The sequence below is a fragment of the Oryzias latipes genome, chromosome 4, assembly GCF_002234675.1.
Source record: "Oryzias latipes chromosome 4, ASM223467v1".
Taxonomy (NCBI): domain Eukaryota; kingdom Metazoa; phylum Chordata; class Actinopteri; order Beloniformes; family Adrianichthyidae; genus Oryzias; species Oryzias latipes.
The window spans coordinates 14,257,075-14,277,284 of record NC_019862.2 but is presented as its reverse complement, the minus strand read 5'-3'; the positions used below and the strand labels follow the sequence as shown (position 1 = coordinate 14,277,284).

At 41.8% G+C, this 20,210-nt stretch overlaps 1 protein-coding gene across 2 annotated transcripts; it reads right to left on the bottom strand.

Moving 5' to 3' along the window:
- Window positions 1-932: 932 nt before the first annotated feature.
- crb1 (crumbs 1, cell polarity complex component) lies at window positions 933-19,468 on the bottom strand. 2 transcript variants are annotated; one of them, XM_011474041.3, is made up of 13 exons: window positions 19,093-19,468; window positions 16,034-16,270; window positions 15,025-15,220; window positions 14,669-14,808; window positions 14,399-14,581; window positions 12,034-12,996; window positions 10,663-11,213; window positions 10,349-10,514; window positions 8,619-9,570; window positions 8,002-8,046; window positions 7,308-7,430; window positions 5,349-5,475; window positions 933-2,210 (listed from the first exon to the last, which is right to left on the bottom strand). In XM_011474041.3, exons 1-13 carry the CDS (start codon window positions 19,166-19,168, stop codon window positions 1,992-1,994), a joined length of 3,978 nt encoding a protein of 1,325 aa, XP_011472343.1. In that variant the 5' UTR covers window positions 19,169-19,468; the 3' UTR covers window positions 933-1,991. The 2 variants fall into 2 exon arrangements, with proteins under 2 accessions (XP_011472343.1, XP_020558060.1); XM_020702401.2 differs by lacking the exons at window positions 14,399-14,581; window positions 14,669-14,808; window positions 15,025-15,220; window positions 16,034-16,270; window positions 19,093-19,468 and adding an exon at window positions 13,398-13,749.
- Window positions 19,469-20,210: the final 742 nt, after the last annotated feature.

Genomic DNA, 20,210 nt, shown 5'->3' with positions numbered 1-20,210 from the left:
AGTATACCGGTAAACTAAAAAGTTCAAAATGTTATTTTTCAACAGCAATGCTTTCACAAGAATATAACATTTATACTTTTGTAAATTCAACATATATTTTTAGATTGTTTTTAAAAGAACATTTTTTTACAAAACCAGTTTAGGGTATTTTGTTGCAAGGTCTTGTGCCAGTTTGTTTTTTACGATTTGTCATGTCGCTGTTAACAGGCGACGCAAATCCAAGACGCCGCCACCATCCCCGCCACCAGCGTGTTTCACCAAAAAGCAGGATCTGTGTCGTTTCTCAGTATGGAGTCCATCCCTCGCAGAGTTTCACAGATAGCAGAAAACTTTAACATTTATTTTGTACAAAATAAAAATGTCCCCACTTAGTACAACTACATCCCAACTATATACATACAAATTAAATAACATGCAATACCTTTTATTTGGCTTGAAATTTTCTAATCCGTCTTAAATATGAAAAAAAACAACTCAAAACCAGCAACTATTCCTGGCAGCAGCCACGTGGAGAAATTAGGACACCCTGCTTAAATAATCAGCTCTGTCTTTAAAAAAAAACGTTCATACATCAATGTCCAATCATATTTTACAAAGTTTCTAAAAAAAAAAAAAGAAACTGATTTAATGAAATTGAACTAAAACATTACTATTATTCTACTCAGAAAAAACAGATCTGAACACAAATTTTAATATAACTATTAACTATTTAACTATTTTAATGGAGGTCAAAGTTTGGACCTCCTGCCTCATATTAGCTATTTTTGCCCCTTTGGCTAAAATTGCGTTATTGAGACACTTTTTTTGTGTGGCATCTATCAATCCCTTAACCCTTGTGCTATCCTAGGCACTTTAACATTGGGAGTTGGGTCATCTAGACCCACTAGACAGTGGTCTGAACCTTTTTTCTTCAATGATTTGTGATCTTCACTGGTGTCCATGGATTACATGAAGTCTTTCCACCTTTATCCACCTTTGTCATGGTAGGGAGAACACGTCATTGTAAGGGTGGGGTCATTTAAGATAGCATTAAGGTTAAATGTGCCATAAGTGTCTAAACTTAAACAGAAAATACAATCTTTTGAAACTACATTTCGTAGAAAGCTTAAAAATTGTTCTGTCGACTTATCTCACTCAGTGATGTTCCAAGTAATATTAAATGTGTATGTATCCAAACATGTGGGAAAATATACAGGCTTTCAATGGGTGTCCTAATTTTTCCCCATGACTGTATGCACTTAAAATAATATCCGTCTCTTCTGCAAACACATTTTGATTTGCTAAACTCCACTTCTAAATTAAATTATTTTTTAACCTTGGAACTTGCTGGCTGGAGAATGGCACCATAATTAGGGAAATGCAGTATATTGAAGAAGAAAAAAACTTAAATTTACAGACATCCATCAAAATCTATATGTTCTTTATGTTAAAATCCTATAAGATAATCTAGGTTAAAAAGATATTTTTTATAATGAATTGGTGTTCATTTAAGAGCTGCTTGGTTGAGGTTAAAGGCTCATTTGCACTCGAACAAGCTAAGAAAGAAGAGGTCAAAATCCTTGATTCAAAACTCAATTAGTTGTTTTTATGGGTTCTTATCTGCAGTAAAAATCAATTTCAGGGTTGATCATTTCGATTATTATCAGTTTTCTAAACCTTCTTTTTGATTTTTTTGGTCTCTGACATGAATTAAAAAGCGATGTCAATTATTTCACCTGTATTACTGTGTATTGGTTTAAGTAAAAAAAATAAATAAAAGAACAGATTTTTACTTGAAACTTCATGAAAATGTGTCTGTGTTTTTATCCCTTCAGCACCCTCTGGTTCCTACATCTAACAGCTGCAACACGAAACCAGAATATCACAGGGAGACATTCACATTTGCACAAAACGATGAGTCTGAGGGAAAACAGACGTAGTTCTGCCCCAAGTGAGCCATCTACTTTCACCTTCATGTTCTTTCTTTTCCCCAGATTGTTATCCAGAGTGTTTTAAATCAGTCTCTCCATGGGTGGAGGCTGGCTGATGCTCCACATCTCCAGCCGGGACCCGTCTTTCTCTTGCCTGCTGGGACTGTAGGTGCCGTGGGTGGCGCGCCGATTTAGCGCCATCATTAAGCCGACGGAGGTCACGCCGAGAACCAACAGCAGGATAACAGACACCAAACTGATGGGCAGCAAGAGGTCAGAGGTCAAACCCTCTAAGGACAGCTGGAAGGAAAAAGCCAGAGGGATCACATGTGATTCATGGAAAATTACAAAGAAAGCTGAAGTCAAAAAAGATCACAGCTTTTCTTCTCACACACACACTTCTCCTGACTGCTTAAAGTTACACCAGGCGCTCCACGCGCTCTGCCAAAGTGCTGATGGATGTGTTTCCCAGCTCAGCCTGGAGCTGCCGTGGCCTGAAAGCTCCCTCCGTATGCTGCCTCTCTCGCAGTTTGGCCGCAGTCAGTGCCAGCCCCAGAATCGCCACTATCGCCAAGCCAACCAAACACGGTGCCAGCACCGCAGCCACCCGCGAGCTGTCTGGAGCACGCTCCATCTGTGAAGGATCACACACAAACACACACACAGCCAAGATGCCGCCGGATGATCCCATCAGAACGCGCTCAACAAACACATTCTCACTATCAAAACCCCCACAAACACAAGCACTGCTCCTCTAAGGCATGAAACGGAGCAGCTTTTTACGTCAAGTGTCTGATTCGTACCCAGCATTCATAGTTTACTTACAGCCTTTTGATCCACACACACATACAAGCACCTCCACCGCCACAGCATCCTGCGCAGAACCACCCACAACCCCGTCACCAATCAATCAGTCAAGCAGAATCAAAGCTTCCAACAGTGGCAGCTGAGTGATTGCTAACTTTCGTTAACCAGCAGCAGAAAACAGGGCAGCACTTACGTTTGTGGTTACCGTTGGTGTGATAGGTGTGACTCCCTGAGCAGCTGCTACAACAACACAACACATCAGCTCACAGCAGAACAGCCTCTTTGTGACTGAAGCTTTGTGCACTTGTCAGCTTACACAAAAATAATCTCAAAAGTCAGCAAACTTCACACTGAGCAATCAACATAATTCTAATTTAAAACACAACCATCCGTATCCTGGGGCGGAAAAGAACTCACGCGTGATGCTGTAGACATTAGAGTTTCTCTCCCTCGCTACAACTTCTTTGTTGACTCTTGGAAAGTGCTTACCTGTCAGAGCAGCACAGGCTGTCAGAGGGAGTGTGACACAAGCGAGCCGGAGCAGCCTGCAGCCAGGACCTGCCATCAGTCACTGACTGCCACACACAGACACAGAGATGTCTAACTAACCAGTCTCTGAGGTACACAGCCAGGCCGCCCTGAAGCCTCTGCAGAGCAGCGACACGCAGAGACTGCAGCGATGCTTCCCTGCTGTCAGCACTATCAACCTGCTCTGTGTGTGTGCCTGCCAGATAAGCTGCCCTCATACGTTTCTGTGAAGCAGTCTGAACTTCTGTGAATGCCACCAGCTCTCTGCTGAAACTGCATTTCAGTACCAGATGCTGTTTTTTTTTCCTTTTTTTTGCTGGCAAAGCACAAGTCTTCCTCGCTTCTCGCTTCTCCCACTCTCAAAGGATGGCCACATCAGTGCCAGCACAGAGAAACTGCTTCCCATTTCCATCCCCGGTTTCCTCGTCGCTAAGGCTACCTTTGCCTGGAAATGTGCAGGACACACACAGAAAAATGGGATCCAACTTTAAAAAATGTAGAATAGAAGCTAACCTAAAAACTCAAAAGTAAAGGAACAACACTCAGATTTTCAAAATCGGATTTCATCTGAGAGATGTGTGTGCATGCTTGTGTTTGTGAACCTGGGCTATTCTGGGATTTCCGTCTTATTAAAGCAGATTAGGCGTTTAAGTGCGCTGTCATAGGATTCACCTGACTCTGGTTTAGAAGAGCCGTGCCCAATCTGGAACCATATTTGAAATAAATGCTGACAGGACATAAGTTAAAGAGTAATTAGGGCAGAAAAGAGTGAAGTGAGAGACATTCAATGAGGACAGACAACAAATCAAGGCTGATTCGTTTTTATTTGACAGAGACAAAGAGACAGAACACACTTGACTCAAAGATATGACGAAGAAAATCAAACAGGAGGTTACACTCAGAATGAAAGACAAACAAAAACAAACATGGAGCCTGTCAATATAGCCATACTGTTGAAGTGCAGGGGTTCAGTGTTGACCAGAGGAGAACCACGAGCGGTACTGTTCAAGCAGAGCCTGTTAGAGTTTAGGCTAAAAATATCTTTGGCTCAGGCAGGAGGATTTAGAGAGAACTTTCTTCTTTGGTACAAAACAACACAGAAGTCAGTCTCTGCACTGCTCTGAACGCACTTCAAAAAAGAGTAAGACATCTAGGTGCCTCTAGGTGCTTTTGTGGCTACACTCTGTTTCAAAATTCACATTTCATCCATATGCAGTCAGTGGATCACTTTATAAATAAACCTGATTTCATAACTTTCCCCAGCTCCAAAAAACATCTCCCTGAGGAGGTATAAACCTCAAATACTTTAATATTATTTAACTAACAGATTTAAAAGTGTTAAACTTTCAGTTTAATTGTGTAAATGTTCCTCTACCAATATTTAAGGAAGCCCTTACGGGTTCGTAATTTTGGAATGTTGCAGGTGTAAAAAAATTAATAAAAGGTTGTCCCTTTTTTTGGGGGGGGGGGGGGGGGGGGGGGGGGGTTGGTTGTTTTTTTATAGTTAAATGCAGGATGAAAAGCAGAAGTGCCATGATACACAAAATAAATAATGCCTAAACAAAAAGTAATGAAAAACTCAAAAAAATGAATGCAACACTTTTGATTTCCAGACTACTGCGTGGACAGATTGAGATTGTGAAATTAAATGTTGGTTTATACAATCTTCAACAGTAACTGGCTTTTCTCTAGTGCAATGTGTGCAACACCTGTCTTTTTACTTGTTAATATAATACCTCTTAGATAAAGTGCTTCCGATTAGAAAAAGGTTTCATTTAAGGCACAGACTGCTCTCTAACTGGACCTATAACCACAGAAATCCCCAATTTCTTGTGTTTTTGTTGCAAACAGCTGTTCTTGTACTTTTTTAAGGGAAATGCAGGCTGCTGACATGAGAGATTGACCAAACCTGAAGTAAAATGAGCAGTTAAACCTCCAATTCCTGCTCTAAATCCAAAATCCCAAACACACACAAACACACAGTCAGTCATTTGCTCCCCAGTCCACCTCAGGCTCATCGTCCAGCCTGAGGATGAGGTACGACAGCAGCTGGAAGAGGTTCTGCCACAGTAGCACAGCTACATAAAAGTAAATGTCGCTTACATCCGTCTGGCACATGTCTCCAGCGAAGCTCATGTCGCACACACACACAAACTTGTTGATGAGGTTGCGGCAGTAGCCTCCGTTCATGCAGGGGTTAGAATTGCACTCATCCACCTCCTGCTCGCACCTGCAGACACAAAAGCACAAAGCCGTCACAGGGAGATAGAAGTGACCGCTCCATTGCTTCACAATTCACACAACATTTGTGAGCTATTTTTCCCTGAAAAAGTGTTTCCATTTCAATAACTTGTCAAAGTCAAGAAACACAAAAAGGAGGCAAAGATTTATAGGACAAATGAGACGAGCATTCAAGAAATTTAAACGAAAGGAAAGTCAAGTGTTTTGTAACATCCCAGTTAAAAAATGCATTTTTGCCCACCAATAATAAAAATAGATAAACTTGGAAAAGGTTGATAAAACTGATGCAGAATCACTGATTTTTTTTCTTTTATTTGCACTTTTGGGTTGGAAGTCGATGGTTATTTTAGTCAGGTCTAATTTAGCACACCTGAAGACAGCATGTCTTCTCCCTCACAGAGATGTTAGATGCTTGCCTACCAGAAAATGTTCACTGTGAGGAGCAAAATTGGCTACCAAACCCACAAACCGCTTAGCTGCAAGAATTTGTGAGTAGAACTTCATTCCTAAAGGATTATAGGCAGAGTTGGTTTTAAGGATGATGTTTCATACTCCTAATTTTAAAAAAAATAATAAGACTGTTAAGCAGATTTCCTTTGCAAAGATTCCTCTAAAATAAAGAGTTTATGTAATCAACAGGTTCATTTTGCACACAGACACGTGATCTTGCAAGCTGAGCCGAGTCGCGCAGGATTGTTTTTGAATGGGAAACCCTGGGTGCTGTGATTGTTGCAACCAATCACAGGCGAGGCGCTCGCAAGTCCAGGTAGGTGCAAAGGTTTGGTTAAGACCATTGACCGTAAATGAAAACTGGTCTGAGTGACCCCTACTCCCTAGCGTTCCAAGTAGAAAGTACCCACCGGTTCTAAAAAGCCAAAATTCCATAGACTTCTATTGAGAAATAAACAGCTAATACTCAGTCATTGTATTGTTTTGTCAGAATAACCATTCTTGCTCTGCTAACTTTTTTAACATGTTCTGATCTTAACTCTTTTATATATTGTTTTCTGTAATGCAAGTTATTAATGTGTTAAACTGGCCAATCAGATGCTTCAGTAAAAATATGTGGTCCCACATTTGACCGTCCAAACGTTTGACAGATTCTCCTGAGCCCGCTCAGTTGGTGGCGTTGGTGGGCTCTCTCCTGATTTTCCAGTGTAGTTGCCATAGCAACGATGACTTAGATCGACTTGGACCAATCATTGGCATTTGTAGCGCAAAAAAATGGCAACTGAATTGACTTAATTTGGTTGGAGCTGGTAGGTAAGGTGAAGGACTGACATGCAGGAAACCAGGGTTTGATTCCCTGGCGGAATGAACAAGCAATTGATTGAGCAGTTAACACCACCCAGTCCTTGCCCTTGGGCAAGACCCTTAACGCTACTGCCTACCAGCATGAATGTACATGACTGATCCCGGTGATAGGCGCGAACTGGCAGCCACACCTCTACCATTATCACGTGTCGCAACTCTCACATACAGTTAATGGTCAATGCCAACCGCTGAGAAACTCTAGTTAAAGAACACGTGTGAATTGTGAGGTGATTTGCTGTGGCAACCCCCAGAAAAAGGCAGCAGCCAAAAGGGAAAAACGTGTTTGTACTGCAGTTTAGATAACGTTTGTGGAAATGGGCTTTGAAAGTGATACATTTTCCCCCCTATAACAAGCTAAAAATATTTCCATGTCTAGAAGTCAAATTCATTTGTGCCTTTGTCTGTTAAAACTTTCTTCACAAGTGTGCTTTTTGAGTGTGATTTTATTTCTTTCACATTGTTTTGCTCATTTTTATTAAACAACAGTGATGTTCATTTTCTTTTTACCGATGGCCGATGAAGCCCGGTAGACAGTCGCAGGAGAGCTCCCGGTCAGTACAGTTGCCTCCGTTGAAGCAAGTGTAATTTCTGGTGTCATCGCCACACACAGACACGGGCAGCTTGGGCCGTCTGTTGGAGAACCATCACATGGATAAGAGCACAAAAACATCCTTTTTCAACTGAATTAGGTATTTCTTCATGGCTAACTTTTTTTTCTTCCGGAAGCAGGAGAATTAACTAAACGGGGACTACTTTGTTCAATCTCCTGCTGCAGGGACGAAGAGGCTTAGGAGGCGACCACGATAATATGATTAATGACCTCTGACCAACAACAGCAGGATGTTAAGTCATGTGCAAGAATAAGGAGGCAAGCTGATAGTCTTTAGTTGCACAGGGAATGGCAGCTTTGTTTGTTAGAAACTTTCTATGTTAGTTTTTGTAAAAATACACTCTTATTTTTAAAAGTGCACAATTTTAGTGGATGGAAGTCATTCCGAACCACAGCTGTCACTCATCTGAAAAGGTGCTATGCTGGTTTCACAACAAACATCGTCAAAAGACGTGTTAATATTTGCTTTTCTTGGCATTTTGTTGCACTCGGTTGTACAAAAGAACGGGAGGATTCCTACATGACAATTGAGAGACGAATATCTAACAGGAAGCAAACACCTGGGAACACTTGGGAAACCAAAAAACTCACACATTTTTGACAACGATGTACCATGGAACTTCTTCAACGCGTTCACTGCAAAGGCAACAGAGAGAAAAAGATGGTGAGAGCGAGAAGAAAGACACAGAAAACAAGAGAGGGAGACAAAGACAAGTCAGCTTGATGGAAGTTCCCGGTAAAAGGAGATCGCTTGACTCGTGCCTTGTTTGTGTGAGACGCTTGCAAAAGGTTTACCATGTGCAAAAGAGGCAAAATGCAAGAGGCTGTGTGTTTACAGGATAAATGGTTGGAGGCGTTCCCCTGCTGGTTCTCAGAGGCAAACAGCAGATGACAGGGAGAAACCAGCGCTGAGGCAGAGAGCCTCAGTAGTGAGACGCCACAGCAGACTGAGGCCTTTTCTGGCTGACACTAGAATAGCAACAGCTTCTAAAACCCTCCATGCAACAGAGGTTGAAACGCTGAACAGAGGCAGAGATGTGGAGACATTTACAATGAAGGCCGTGTGTTGCAGCCACTTTTATTTGTGTTTGCTCTTTCTGCTCATTCCATAGAAAAAATAGAGACATTTTTGTAGCATTAAAAACACTTGTGATTTCTGTGATTATTTAAACGTTCTCATGCTTTCATTCAAAAGGCTGATCACTTACTTGCAGAAGGAACCGGTGTAGTTCTCAGGGCAGAGGCAGGCGTATCTTTCTGGGCCGTGCAGACAGGTACCTCCGTGGGCACACAGGTGGTTTTCGCACATGTCAGTCTCCACTTCACAGTTCACACCTGTGTAACCGAGCTCGCAGGTGCACTCATAGGTCATGCCGTTGACGCTGCAGTTGCCATGGATGCAGGGATTTGAAGCACAAGTGTCAATAAAGACGTCACAGCGTCTTCCAACCCATCCTCCTGCGCAGCTGCAGTTGTAAGTGTTGAAGAGGTCCTGACACTCGCCGTTGTTCAGGCATGGGTTGGGTTCGCACACGGAGGCTCCACGGCAACCCACCAAGGGACGGTGCGCCGACGTTTGGATAAACTGTTCCTCCTGCAGGCGCGGCAGGTTAACATTGTAGGAGCTGAAATAAGGCAAGGCGATGCCGCCCACCTCCACGGTGTTCAGACAACCAGCTAGGGACCAGCCGGTATCAGGGGCCAAGCCCCCCAGGAAGATGTCCACTTCCTGTCTGATGAAGTTCAAGTTGCCGCCACGGCTCCTGGAGAAACTAGCCTCATCTATTTCTTCATCCAGCACCAATGTCCAGCGGGACGACTGCTCCCACGGTGCCGTCATAAACAAATGGACGGTGTGCCACTCCCCATCACTTACACTCCTCCTGCTGCTCAAACTGACAACCGACAGACTCTCCTCCCCCTCGTGCTCCTTCTCTACCTCGCCGTCACCTGCATAGGTGCTTTGAAGCTCCATGACGAGGATGCTATCCTGGATAGAGACCATGATGAAGGACGAGTTCTTCTCTGCGTGCAGGATGGCAGCATTACGCTTCCGCGTGCGCAGGTTGAAGGACAGGCTGGTCAGGTTGCGGGAGATGTGGCCATTTCCCCGGTATGACAACACAGTGCTGTTATTCAGGAAGGTTGCATTGGTGTAACCTATAAAACCATAAAAACATTATGAATCACCAACATCTGCACTTTTTTGCCTGGAAAATACAATTCAGAATATACACAATTGAATACATTTCTTAAAAGCAATAAAAAATAAATAAACAATGGAAATTAAAAAATGTATGAATATCCCAAATATTTACATACATGTATTTAATTGTTCAACTAATTTGTTGATTTGGAAAATGCACTATTGAATATATTTTTATTGTAAAACTTTTGTGAAAGTTGGTCAGACACCATCTAACATGTTTTGAGCTGCAAACAATAAACTTCTGAATTTCCTCCACATTTATGGCTCACTTCACAATAAAAAACAGCTTTAATTTGAAAAAAAAACTGTTCAGTTGCATGGGGTTGAATAGGTTGGCAGAAATGGAAACCGTAGTTAGGCTAAATAGTTCTAATAGAACAAATGAGAGATTCAGGATTTTAAAAATAGACTAAACTGACCTCATCCTAACCTTACTTTCCAGATCAGATAGTCTGAGGGAAGCTTGAGGGGGTTATGTAAACAAAAATCTGGTACCATACAAGCAGGAGCCAATCAGGGACATAATGGGTTTATTACATGAAAGGTTAGGTAAGATATATTTACTGTAAGATTAGGGACTGAAGTCTTAACTAAAATCACTAAGAAGAAATCTTTTTCTTACTTCACAACTAACTGGTTTTGTAACTGGCTTAAATAGCTTTCCTTTCATTTGAAATTTGACCTGAAAACATCTCAGCGTGCGACTGCCTCAATCTGGGGGTGACCTACATTCATATCCCTTTTGGAGCATCCTGCACTCTGCATCTGCGGGGCAAGGTGACAGCTCGCACCACTTCACGATCTCGCAGTGCCGCCCTGTTGTGCCGGGCGGGCAGGTGCAGGTGAAGTCGTCCCACATGGAGAAGCACATCCCACCATTAAGACATGGATTTCTCTGAGAAGTCAAACAAAACAAGGCTTAACTTAAAAGTGCACAGAATTGATGTAAATGTTTCTGATTCATTTTCATTTTAAAAATGTTTCTTTTGACTGGATATTTCGCACTTCCATACATTATTCATATCAGCAGCGTCTTGACTCACACTGCAGGTGTTGTCTCCAGAGCAACCAGCAGTCACGTTCTCCATGAGCTCCAGAGGATAGGATCTCACTGAGGCGCTGAGTCCAAAGAACTGCAGCCTCCTGTCATTGATTCTTAAATCCTGCACACAGCCTTTAAAATATCCACCAAACAGTGGAGTGGTTGTCCTCTCCGGCAAGCCTCCCACATATGCAGCATCTCCGGCCTTGGCACTGACAGTGCTTACTTCCACCTCTCCCTGTTTCTCACCCGCTACAAACAACGTCATCCGATTCTCCTCCACCTCCACATTCACAAAGTGAACTTCTCCGTCGTGAAGAGCAGCCTCTGCCTTTAGGCCCTTGGAGTTATGGAGCTTCACTGTGACCCTGCCGTCCTCAAGCCACAGATGCAGGTACTGGATGCTGCTGTTGGTCAACGCCAGCAAGAGTCCATTGTGCTTCCTTGTGCGCACGAACAGCGAGAGGGAGAAGTTCTGACCCAGATCATCAGTGATGGTGAACGCTGCGTAACTGTGAGAGTCCTCGTTCCCAAAGCGAGCGGGCACATGCTCTGCAAAAACAAGAAGCAACGTTTTATTTTTCTTCACTTGTCGCAAGTAAAAGACGGATTCAGACATAAAAATATAGTCAAGCTTAGATTTGTAAACTCTAATAAGGTTTTTCAAAAGGCACAAAACATCACCTTCATATATTATCCTTTTTTTGTGCTGTCAGTAGAATATTTCTTTCCTGTAGAATTTCATGTGTGCCACATATGCTGATCTGTTCTAAAGACCAGGAACAGGAAACTGCAGGAGCCTCCAGCCCTCATGAACTGAATTCTCTCTGTCTGCTGTCAGCATTTTCCGCTGAGGGCTGGTCGTCTTTACTAGACAGGGAAACCACACAGCAAAAACAAACTTGAGCAAAGGTGCTAATGTCGTATAATACCTTTTCTAAATTGCATTCATTATGGTGTTGGAATTGTGTTTCATTTGAATGTTCATGCATAGAAAATAATTGCAAATACTGGTCCTGATTAAAACCTTAGGACTAGAAGTGACTTGTTGCAGCTGCTGTTTGTCAGTGAAAGATTTCTTCACATGATCTGATTATTTCAAAAATAGAATCCCTCACATCCTTAATCCAGAACGTCAGATAAGAGGATCTCTGCGGCTGAGTCTTCACTGTGGCTTTTGACTGACTTAATCTTTGCCTTTTTGTACATACAGATTAGCAGCTGAAAATGTTATCTAATTACTCATTTGAAATGTCTGCAGGGCCCCTTTTATACCTGGCTTGGCTTGAAGCTTTGATCAAGTTTAATGAATTATCAAATGTAATGCGAAACTGTACGGATTTCGTTGGATCCTCTGCGTTTATAGACATACCCTCCTCGCAGTCGTGCCCCTCGTGAGGCCTTGGACACTGACATTGGTAGCTCTGCCACAGGTTCACACACTTCCCTCTGTTTTGGCACGGCACTTCCTGGCAGCGGTCCCTGTGGCTGCATCCTGGAAACACATTAACTGCGGAGTCACTCAACCATTCCTCGGGAACAACGAGCTGCCAGTCCACAAACACATCCCGCATGCATCCAATAAATGCGGGAGATGTGGAAGGCCCACTGGGGCCATTCGGGTCCTCAGCTGTTCCTCCAATAAAAGTGTTCTGAGGAGATGCCACAAGCCCCACCAGGGTGCTTTCAACTGTGACCACTTTGTAGCACAACTGGCTCCCACAGATCCCAGCATCATCGAGCTCAAGGCTGAGTACCCAGTTCATGAGCACAGCCTTAACAGTGTGCCATTCTCCATCTGTGACGTTTTGCGGGAGCTCCAAAACTTGGCTTTGGTTTTCTGCTTCAGCCCCCGCCGAAGCTTCCTTCCTCAGAGTAAGCTGCAGCAGTCCTGCGTCCAGCTCCAAGCTCAACAGCAGCCCCCCAGTGTTTCTCTGGAACAACAGCGCTCGCAGCAAAACAGTCTTGAAGCTCAGGGTGATGTTGCAGGCAACTTCTGCATCCACCAGGGGATTTTGCAAGAGCAAGTAACCACTGCGCTCAAAGGAAAAGGTGGTGGGGGTCTTACAAAGAGGCCCGGTGAACCCAGGTGCACAGGAGCATGTGTACCCGTGAGTCCCACCCAGCAGGAAAGGCGAGCAGGAGCCTTGGTTCTGGCATTCGTGGCCCTCACATCCCACTAACTGCACGTTGCAGTCCACACCTCCATACAGGCTGCCTCCGTCACTTTGATGGAGGCAGTGACATATGTAGCTTTCTTCATGGGTCTCACATCTCCCCCCATTCTGGCAGGGGTTGGGCTCACAGCGGTTTATCTCCTCCTGGCAGAAGGAACCTGTCAGCACAAGAAAATGTATATTTTCAGCAGAAATTCCAAAACATTAAAGCTCTCAAACACCTTTTTAGTATTAGTTTTGTCTTATTTTGCTTTTCAAAATAGTCATTCTAGTAAATATAAGTAACTACAAATATATTTTAACTCTTTTATTTATTTTTAACAGAGATCATTATATCAGAACGTCAAATTATGTAACATTGTTTTTAATGTTCATTCACATTTCACACCATTCATAATCTTTGAGTTGTAAAATCTAACTAGCGAAAATATTTCAACTTTAAAATCTGATTTAAAGAATTGGTGTTTCTGTTGTCAGAGAGTAGAGTTAACAGAAAATAAAGAAGGCCTGTTATGTAACAACGTGACTAAATCTGTTTACACAAAACAAAATGTGTTACCTGTTCCAAGCAACAAAATCCACAAAGTCCATGGTGCAGGTGTCCACATCATGCTGCTGTTTGTGCCCCCAGAATCACCCCAAACATCTCTGACTGCACCATATTAGTTTGTTTGTCGTGGCCGTCCAAGCCAGGGCGCTCTCATTGTGTACTTCTACAGAGGACATAAGGCTGAACAGCTCCAGTCAGGAGACCAGCAAAGCCAGATCCCAGGGATTAAGCTAATGCTATTTAGCCACCTTACTGAGTCAGTGCCACTGCAAACGGCGGAGAGTCGATTTTTAGAACACAATTCTCAGCAGGTGACAGCTCACACCCGCCTAAACGGCTGGAATATGTGTTTGGGTAAATAGAATTTAAACATTTTACAAATGAGGAGAGGTTTGATGTTTCTACAACATCTATTTCCCTAGAAAATCAGAAATATTTGTATATGTTTGCATTGTATTGGTTGCAAAATCCTTTAAGTAAAGGAATTTATGTAGAAAAAACCCACAGAAGCTGATTTACATTGTTTTGACTAATAAATGGAAAGGTCATTGTGTTCTATGAACTGATAAAAGCCATAATGACTTAATTCATAATAAACCATACAACTTTATTACAAAAAAGGATAAAGGTTAAATATTTCCACATTATATCTCTAGGTTGCTCATAGTTTTTCTTCTGCACATTATCCTTATTTTCATTTAAAGTTACCTTGCTCTCAGCTCTCATTTAAATTGTAGTGAGTTTTCCAATTAAGTTAAAAATTCCCTTTTAAGGAACAACTTATGACCACTGTCCAAGGTGCTGATTTAAGCTCTTGCTTGTTAGACATACATAGCCAGTTGATAGCACTGCTATATTTATTATGATCAAATGTTACAACTGACCACATGCTTGCTTTTTTCTATATTACAAAAGCACCTTTATTTAGATTAACACTCTGAAATGCTATTGTTTTGCTGTTCTGTAAGAGATGTTCTGTATCAATGTGTCCTTTTTTTTTAATGAGTTACCTGTCATTCCAGGAGGGCAGCTACAGATATACCCTGCAGCTTGACGCTGGTCAAAGTGTTGCGGTAACAGAGGCTCGCTGCCGTATAGTGCCTGCCATGACCTCTCAATGCATCTGCCACCGTGCATGCAAGGACTGCTGCTGCACTCTGGGATGTCTATCTCACAGTGCTGCCCTTCAAATCCTCAAATGAAAAATTTGATTCTAAATATGACTGAAAGGTCTAAAGTTTGTTATGATATTTTGCTTTGAAAAAAATCACATCACTTACCAGGCAGGCATTCACAGGTGTAGTTACCCTGGTTGTCCTTACAGGTGGCGCTGTTAAAGCAGGGTTGAAGGGAGCAGGGCAGTCGTGGTATCTCACAGTGTGGACCAGTAAAGGCTGTGTATGAGCAGTCACACCTGTACCTGAAAGAGCAAGGTTTTTGATCTTAAATAGCACTTTTCTAAATTCTTTAATCCAAAACCAAACTGCTGTTATTTCTCCTCAAAAAGATTTTTTTAGGGTTACATTTGTAAATAAATTCAGTTTTTGGGGAGAAAATATACACAGTGCAATTTAACTATTTTTCTTTTCCTTTTCCCCTGTGCTTTATTTTGTAGAGACTGGGCCGGGCTACTCACTCATTCACCCCGTCTAAACACTGAGCCCCATTTTGGCACGGCTGCTCCTGGCACTCATCTATGTTGATTTCACACTGGCGTCCTTGGAAACCAGGAAGACAGGTGCACATGAAGCCCCCAGCACTGTTGTGGCAACGGCCACCATGGCGACATGGCAATGAATGACAACCGTCAATCTGAACCTCACAAGTGGTGCCTGTAAGGATCAAAGCAGTACAGATGTCAAAAGCCCATGAGGGCATAAGGTGGAAAAGGAAAAAGCTTTTTTGTGCACTAGCTGTGATCATGATCAGGATTGATCTTTTTCAACACTGAAGCTTTTCTCTGCAGCTGTTTGTCCTTCAAAATGTTGTGTTGTGATAGATACTCTGCACTCTCCAAAAACGTAAGAGGAACATTGTTTAAAATTTTTTTTATTCCTGCTCTGATCTTTTTTTGATCGATTTTAAAACGTTCTCAGTTGACTTTTAATTATGATTATGCTGTATTTGGCCAAAATAAAAATAAAAAAACTGTCATTTTCTAGGACATAGCTTCTGCAGAGCAGCAGTAGAGAATTCTTTAGAAATTTACCTCTGAGTTGTGGGTGGGACTGTTGGTGTGAGGTAAGCCCGACCCTAATTCCCATAGTCCCTTTGTTTACATGCTCTCCTGCTAGCTAACAGCCCCTCACAACCCCAACCTGTCATTACCACTGCAACAAAAATGGCGAGCAATATTTAAGCTATCCAGCCGCAGAGTTTTGAGGCAGATGACAGCTCAGATGAGGGAAAAAGAAGACGTACATGGATCTACTTTTCAAGGGGATGCATCAGGGTAGAGTAGAACAGAGTTTGTGTCTTGCAATAGTAACTTTGAATTCACTCCTACAAGCTTTTTCCAAGTGAATTTTCGTCTAGTCCTGATTCACGATTTGAATAAAGAAATATTCAAAAATCATTTTACAATGACTCCTTAAATTTGAACATGAGTTTTTTTAAACACTGTTTCTTCATAAAACCTCACTCACCAGTAAATCCAGGAGGACACAGACACGAAAATCTTCCAACTTTGTCCACGCAGGTTCCTGCGTTCCTGCAGGGCTGCGAAACACACTCGTTGACATCTATCTGGCAGTTTGCACCCTGGAAACCTGGCACACAATAACAAGAGTGGCCATCTGCACGGCTTCTGCATATGGCCTGGTTTTGACATGGGTTTGGAGAGCAATGGTCCACAACTGGAGGTAATGTCTCTGGAGATGCACCTGGGCACACATAAAAACACATTTTGATTAATTTATCTCATATTTGTAGATGTGATATAATCTGGAGGGGGTCAGATCGTGAGGTTGGAATGAGCCCTCAGGCTGGAACTGCCCTCAGGCTCACTCCTAGATGACAGTCTCTGAGCATTTGCCCTGCTGTCATGCCAAATACTTCCTTTGAGATTTTTACATTGACAAATATGAAAAAGACATTTCCGTTGTTTTTTTTTTTAAACCCACTTTAAAAAGGCCAGTTTCCATAGGAAATTATTACAATTTAATCCTTTTTATTTTTTTAAGGATTTGAGAGACCCATAATAAAATGTGATGGTTTTTGCTAAGTTTCAATAGTTGGTATCTAACCACACCATCTTCTTAACAACCCTGTCATAAAGCACTGCCTCTGTGCATGTCAACAAATTGCATTTCTCCTTTCAACTACAGCAGAAGTTGTCAGGATGTATTGACCAATGCTGTGAATGAGTTGAATTTCTTTGTACCAGATCCTTAGTGGGGAAAAATTAGGAGACAGTGGTTTGATGACATTACTTAAGACTAAAATTAGAGTCACATTTATATGGGTGAAAATGGCTTGCAGCAGATGCTTAACAGCTGACCAGCCCTTATCTTTACTGATGATGAGCTTTAAGGTTCAAGCGGAGGAGAAGTTCCATAAAACACAAAGACTGGAGCAATTACTGGGAGAAGAAGAAGAATAAAGAAAAATGGAGCGACTTCATTTTGAGCGCGCTGTCAAGTTTGCACACATTTTGAACATACAAGCGTTTAGTAAGTCGAGCTCGTGGTGTTTTATAACAGTGTGTGCATCCTCCACATTGTTTTAGTAACCATGCTTGGCCCTTTGACATTGAGGGCACCTGGGCAGGGGGCATATTGCCTTGAAGTCCCACTTTGATCATCTTTTTATTTACTGCAATCCCCGTAGTCTTTTGATTATAATTAAGCTGTTTTTAGCTAAAATCAAAAAGACCTGTGTTGTTTTCTAGGACATAGTTTCTGCAGAGTGGCAGGAGTTCATTGGAAATTCACCTCTGAGTTGCTGGTGGGACTACTTGCATGGAGTAAGCCTACCCTGACTTCCTATAATCCCTTTGTTTACTAATGCTAGCTTACTGTCCCTCACAAGCCCAACCTAACATTACCAGCGCAACAAAAAGGGCAAGCAATTGCTATCCAGCTGTACAGTTTTGAGCCAGATGCCAGCTCAGACAACAACATGCATGAATCTATTTGTCTGCAAGTGGATGTATCGGAATGGAGCCTAGCAGGAATCTTGTGACCTGCCGACTGTAGCACATACATTACAGTTAGAGGCTTTTTCAAATGGCTTTTCTGCATCCGTTCCTGAATCACAACAATTTGAATGAAGAAATACTTAGAAAACGCATTTTTAAGCATATCTTCTTCACATATGTCCTCCATCATGAGAAAAATGTAAAACAAAATCATGAACAATCTGGGCCTGTTTCAGAATTTGTTTGCATTATTTTGTCATTTGTTATACATGAAAGTTGGATGACCTGTTGGGATTTATTAAACAAAATAGTAATTAAAAACGCCGCCATTCAATTGATTTTGTATTCCAGGCAGATGGAAAGAAATCAGCTTGGAGACATTGATCCTCAAAATGCCTGAAATAAGGAAGAACAAGGAGGCTTGATGACAGGAGGAGGCTTCAAATCAGTTAGAGTGTTGCTTCGGTTAGATGACATTTAGACTGCTCCACACTTCTAAGAGGCTTGGAAGGCGTACATGAATATTGAATTCAAGAATGAAAGTGTGTTTTCCATAGTAAGTACAAAAAGGTTAAAAACCAAGAGTCTGATTTTGCAATAAACAATCATTCTCTAAGGGTGCAATCAGGTTGAGAGGCTATGGAGGCATAGTCAGCATAATTACACTCCATCTTCTGCATCTCAGGCCCCAATTATCTGTCGTTGGAGGAGGTCAGTCAAATTTCCCATCAGGCTGCATGAAAATAACAAAGATCTAGGGGTTTAGGGGAGGTGTTCATGACAGGGATTATTAATCACAAACTGGATGAAAACTCACACTGCAGGATCCAACAATATGTATTTTGAATCACCCTTCTTTGCTACTTTAGTATTTCCCTGTCAGGATTAAAGCTCCCATCCCCTCCTGCATCAGGCTCCTTCATGTGCAAATGATTCTCCAGGTCTTTGTTTGGTCCTATCTAAAGCGGCTCCAATGGCTCATGCAGAGCACCTGACTTCTTCTATGCTCTGGTGCAGGATCCTGGTCAGACATGTCTGTTTGCTTGTTTCAGCTGAGATAAGAAGGCCTGTTGTTGTGCTCTTTATGACCCCTTCTTTTACAAACCCCAGCAGTTTTCTCAGCCTTTTCATGGTTCACTATACTGCCCCCCCCCCCCCCCCCCCATTGACAGTTTCCTTTTCAGTCATCATTAGTTTCACTCCTTGAAGAATGTGTATAAATTAATAGAAGCTATGATGACACCACTTAGTAATGTATTTAAAATTCCAAGCATGAACTGGTCAAAATGCAAGTCAAGTGGGTACAACAAAAGCAAAAGGATGGTATCACATTGGGACATTTTTCATTTCATCAAAGGTAAAAACACTATTAGTTTAAAAAATCAATAAACATTGTGTTATTAAAGGTTTAAGGAGACATTTGCACATTTTACATGGAAGTTTTTCTGTACCTAAACTAACTGAAGTTTCTATTCACAAGATTGAAAAAACACTAAAATATAGTATTAAATCTAAAAACAAAAAAGCTCAACTTGGAGGGCAGTAATAAAGGGTTCAATTACTTACCATCTTTCACCAGCAATGACAAAATTAGAGTTGTGCTCGTAAAAATCTGAAAATTACGGCAACAAATGAAATCCATAATCAAGAACAGAGAACATCCTGCTTGCTGTTCTGTGCTCCGCTCATCTCTCCTGCTTCTGTCGGCTCAGCTGCTCTCAAGTCCAGACGCACTTGACGCGCTCTTGTCTTCAGCCTGGAGCGCCATCAGGACCAATGCGGCACCACGCGCCAGATAATTAAGGATGAAGCGTGACTTGGAGCGAATTACGCACGCGCGTTTCAGTACGTACACATTTTTACAGCTAAAAAAAGACAAAACAAAAAATAAACTGGCCCTTTCCTAAACACATTTCAGCACAAAGAGCAAAACATCAATCTTGTACTTTAGAAAATCCTGCGAAGAACGTTTTTTAATCGTGTTTTAATCATAGTATAAACATAAAAACACCCAATACTTTTTGTTGAAAGAAAACATATGTGCACACATGACGTATATTTCCTGTGCCATTTAAAAGGCGCCAGAACCAAATACATAAGTAGAAGACATTTGTCTTTATACTTAGGAAGTATTAACGAGAAGTATCTGCATTATTATGTAATTTATATTCTCGCATTGCGTTGCCAGGTTTGCAACAAAAGTCTACAATAACCCATAAATTAATGAAATAGTGTTTACTGTACTGTCAGCCGCACGAGGACAAACGTTACTATAGTAACGACACCAGATAGTTGCTGCTCCCCCTCTGGACCTTTAAAGGTTTTGCCGACACACAAGGACTTCCACACCGGTGCCGTGGATCCAGCATGTCTACGTTTTCTAGATCCAGCTCCACTCACAGGTCATCGAAGCCAAAACGAGCCCAGGACAGCACCGGTGAGTTTATGAACATCTCTGAGACAGAGGATGCAAAAAATAAAAAAAAAATAATACTAATAATTATAAATAAACTAAAATATTTTTTTAACTATTTACTTGATGTTTTTATATTTGATATTTTCTTTTGATTTCTGGGGAAGATTATGGTCATCCATCCTTTTTCAGCGGAAATAATTCTTTCTATGGAATTAATTCTTAGTTATCCTAATACGTTCATAGTTTTTCCGTTGTAGGCTATTGTACA

What these genes read in the sequence shown, in the direction of transcription:
- crb1 (XM_011474041.3), bottom strand. Translation starts at nt 19,168, where the DNA reads ATGGATTTCATTTGTTGCCGTAATTTTCAGATTTTTACGAGCACAACT. An exon ending in GTGTCCTCCTGGATTTACTG is followed by an intron (nt 15,221 to 16,033) that starts GTGAGTGAGGTT and finishes TGATCCTTACAG; the next exon opens with GCACCACTTGTGAGGTTCAG. An exon ending in TACACCGGTTCCTTCTGCAA is followed by an intron (nt 8,047 to 8,618) that starts GTAAGTGATCAG and finishes TTGCCTTTGCAG; the next exon opens with TGAACGCGTTGAAGAAGTTC.